Source organism: Octopus bimaculoides, chromosome 17 (assembly GCF_001194135.2).
Source record: "Octopus bimaculoides isolate UCB-OBI-ISO-001 chromosome 17, ASM119413v2, whole genome shotgun sequence".
NCBI classification, from domain to species: domain Eukaryota; kingdom Metazoa; phylum Mollusca; class Cephalopoda; order Octopoda; family Octopodidae; genus Octopus; species Octopus bimaculoides.
Window position 1 is genome coordinate 46049180 of NC_068997.1, and position 2797 is coordinate 46051976.

Genomic DNA, 2797 nt, shown 5'->3' on the forward strand with positions numbered 1-2797 from the left:
AAGAAACTTGCTTCTCAGCTACATGGTTTCGGGTTCAGTTCCACTGCGTGGCACCTTAGGCAAGTGTCTTCCGCTATAGCCCCAGGCCAACCGAAGCTTTGTGTTTGAATTTGGTAGGCGGAAGTTACTGACACGTATGTATATGTGTGTATAGGTGCTTGTGCCTCTCCGAGAGAGAAAGAGAGGGAGGGATATATATATATAATATATATATATATATATATATATATATGTATATATATATGATGGACTTCCACACAGTTTTTGTCAACCAAACTCATTGGACAGTCTGGGGTTCTAGTAGAGGACACTTGCCAAAGGTGAATCTGAAACCACATGGTTGCAAAGCAAGCTTCTTTATCACACAACTATGCACACATACACACACACAAGTACTGATCTAAAACCAAAAGAAACAAAACACCCATAACTAAAATAAATGAGATAGAACTGCACCTGATTTCTCTTCACTTCCTTTGGTATTTTTACGACTTTCTTCTTCACATTTCAGAGCCTGTGGAAAAGAGATAACAAAAGCACTGATGAGATCCTTGAATCTTCATTAGCACAACATCTATAACATTTGTTGGTACAGAAACCATTAGATATTTAAAGTAACACAGACATGCTATCAATCTATTACCATCTGGTTTGCAATGCTGGCACAAATTGTATTTGTTTGCTATATAACAAACCAACCATCTTAGTTTTATCAAACGGGAATTATAGCAATAATAAGTGTGTGATAGATTCTCTTTCATAGGACTAATTTGAATAGTGGGAGCCATTTTCTTCCAATCCTAGTTCTACCTTTTACTTTAACCATATTTCTGTCAAAAGACATTGCTTTTGTTTCAATTTATTTTGAAAGCAGCAAAGAACTTAACCCTTTCATTACTGTATTCATTGAGATGCTCTGTGTTTCTTTCAATTAATTTTAAATAAAACAAGGAATTTAATAAAATAACTTAATTATCATTAAGCTAGTGTTAGGAACATAAATTGAGACCATGGTTTGGTGGAAGATTTTAATTCAAAACTTATAATTTGGTCTAAAAACTGATTAAAGTTTATTAGGGCCTCAAGGATTTAAATAAACATTTTTAAAAAAATAATGCTTTTAATTTACAACGAAGCTTGTAAAAAGTAATGGAAACTACAAAAGTATCGGCACTGTCTTGGTATTAGCTGTCAGAAGTGAAAGTAGAACTGACAAGGAACGTTACTGCTGGTTTGAGTTGATTCTTTGGCTACTGACTAGCCGGAGCTATCTATCTGTCTGTCTGTCTATCTCACTATCTCTCTCTCTATATATATATATCTATCTACCTATCTATCTATCACTCGTTCACCTCTGTGTCCGTAGAATTTATCAAATTAGAAAACGCAAATTTAATATAAAAATATATTTTCTGAAATTGAAAATTATTTAAAATATAAAAATATAATTTTCAACAAAGAGAATTTATCAAAATAGAAAACAAATGAAGTTTGAAGTTTAAAAATAATAGGATCGACCACTCACGTCTAGCTAGCGCGGACTGCATCCTTTAGGCAACTTCCGTCAAAATACTTTATTAAATTAATTTACAAATTTTGTGACCTAGAAACTAAGTTGCCTCGTAAGTTCACAAGTGCACATCTAAATAAAGAAATGCAATTTTTTTTTTATAATGCTAGAATTATATTTACAGATTAATAAATTCAAAAATTGGGCGAAGGTAAAGAATACGTACACCTGGTGTCTAGGGTCAATTTAGGGTTAGGGTTGCTCCGAAAACGGGTGGTGTGCATATTCTTTACCTCCGCCCAAAAAATGATTAACAGTAAGTTTTTATATAAGTTAAGCTGGCTGAATCGTTAACACATCGGACAAAATACTTAGGAGCATTTCCGACGGCCCTTTACATTTTGAGTTCAAATGCCGCCGATAAAATAAAATATCTGTCATGTACTGAGATCAAAATAATAGACTACACCCCAAATTTCAGGCCTCGTGTATATAGTAGAAATTATGGTAAATTTTCAGATTAACACCCGCACGATTTTCACAAGGGTGTTAGGGTTAGGCTTTTAGGGTTAGCGACGGAATTCCTTAACCCTAACACCCCAGTGAAAATCGTGCGGGTGTTAATCTGAAAATTTACCGAAATGATTATTATAATTAGGAATTTTGGTTTCGTAAATAAAAACAGGAAAGAAACAATTTTCAGACATTCGAGTCCGAAGTCGAAAGAAGTGTTTATATATATATATACAAGTATACAAATGTCATTAAGGAGACGAAATGACAATGTTTAAAACTGATATAGTATTGTTTTTCTCTTGCTTTAATTGGTATGTTGCATAGAGAGACGTTTTGGTAAGTTTTCAGATTAACACCCGCGAGATCTTCATTAGGGTGCTAGGGCTAGGGTTTTAGGGTTAAGGTTACGGTTAGGGACGGAATTCCCTAACCCAAACCATAACCCTAAAACCCTAACCGTAACGCTAAACCCTGACACTGACCCTAAAACCCTAGTGAAGATCGTGCGGGTGTTAATCTGAAAAATTACCGAAGTTTTTACTGTATGCCAAAAATATCAAAACCAAAATAAAATAAAAGCTAATAGCATGACAGTGCCAAAAATTATTTTAATCGACAAAAGTACGTTGATGGTAGAGAGCAAAAACTTTTGTTTGGTTTTAAATTGTGAATTCCAAATGTTTTAGAATATGGAATATATGAGGGGCAAAAAATTTTTTTCTTTTTTATCTATCCATGGTTGTGAAGACACGTGGGGGAAGTGGGGCAAGT

The 2797-nt window shown here is 34.1% G+C and overlaps 1 protein-coding gene across 1 annotated transcript in view; it reads right to left on the reverse strand.

Annotated features, from left to right (window-relative positions):
• LOC106879423 (SAFB-like transcription modulator) overlaps positions 1-2797 on the reverse strand; it is a 16661-nt gene that overhangs the window by 13050 nt on the left and 814 nt on the right. The window contains exon 2 of the mRNA XM_014928979.2: positions 457-514. Coding sequence (XP_014784465.1) covers positions 457-514 — 58 coding nt within the window. The remainder of the gene's footprint in view (positions 1-456; positions 515-2797) is intronic.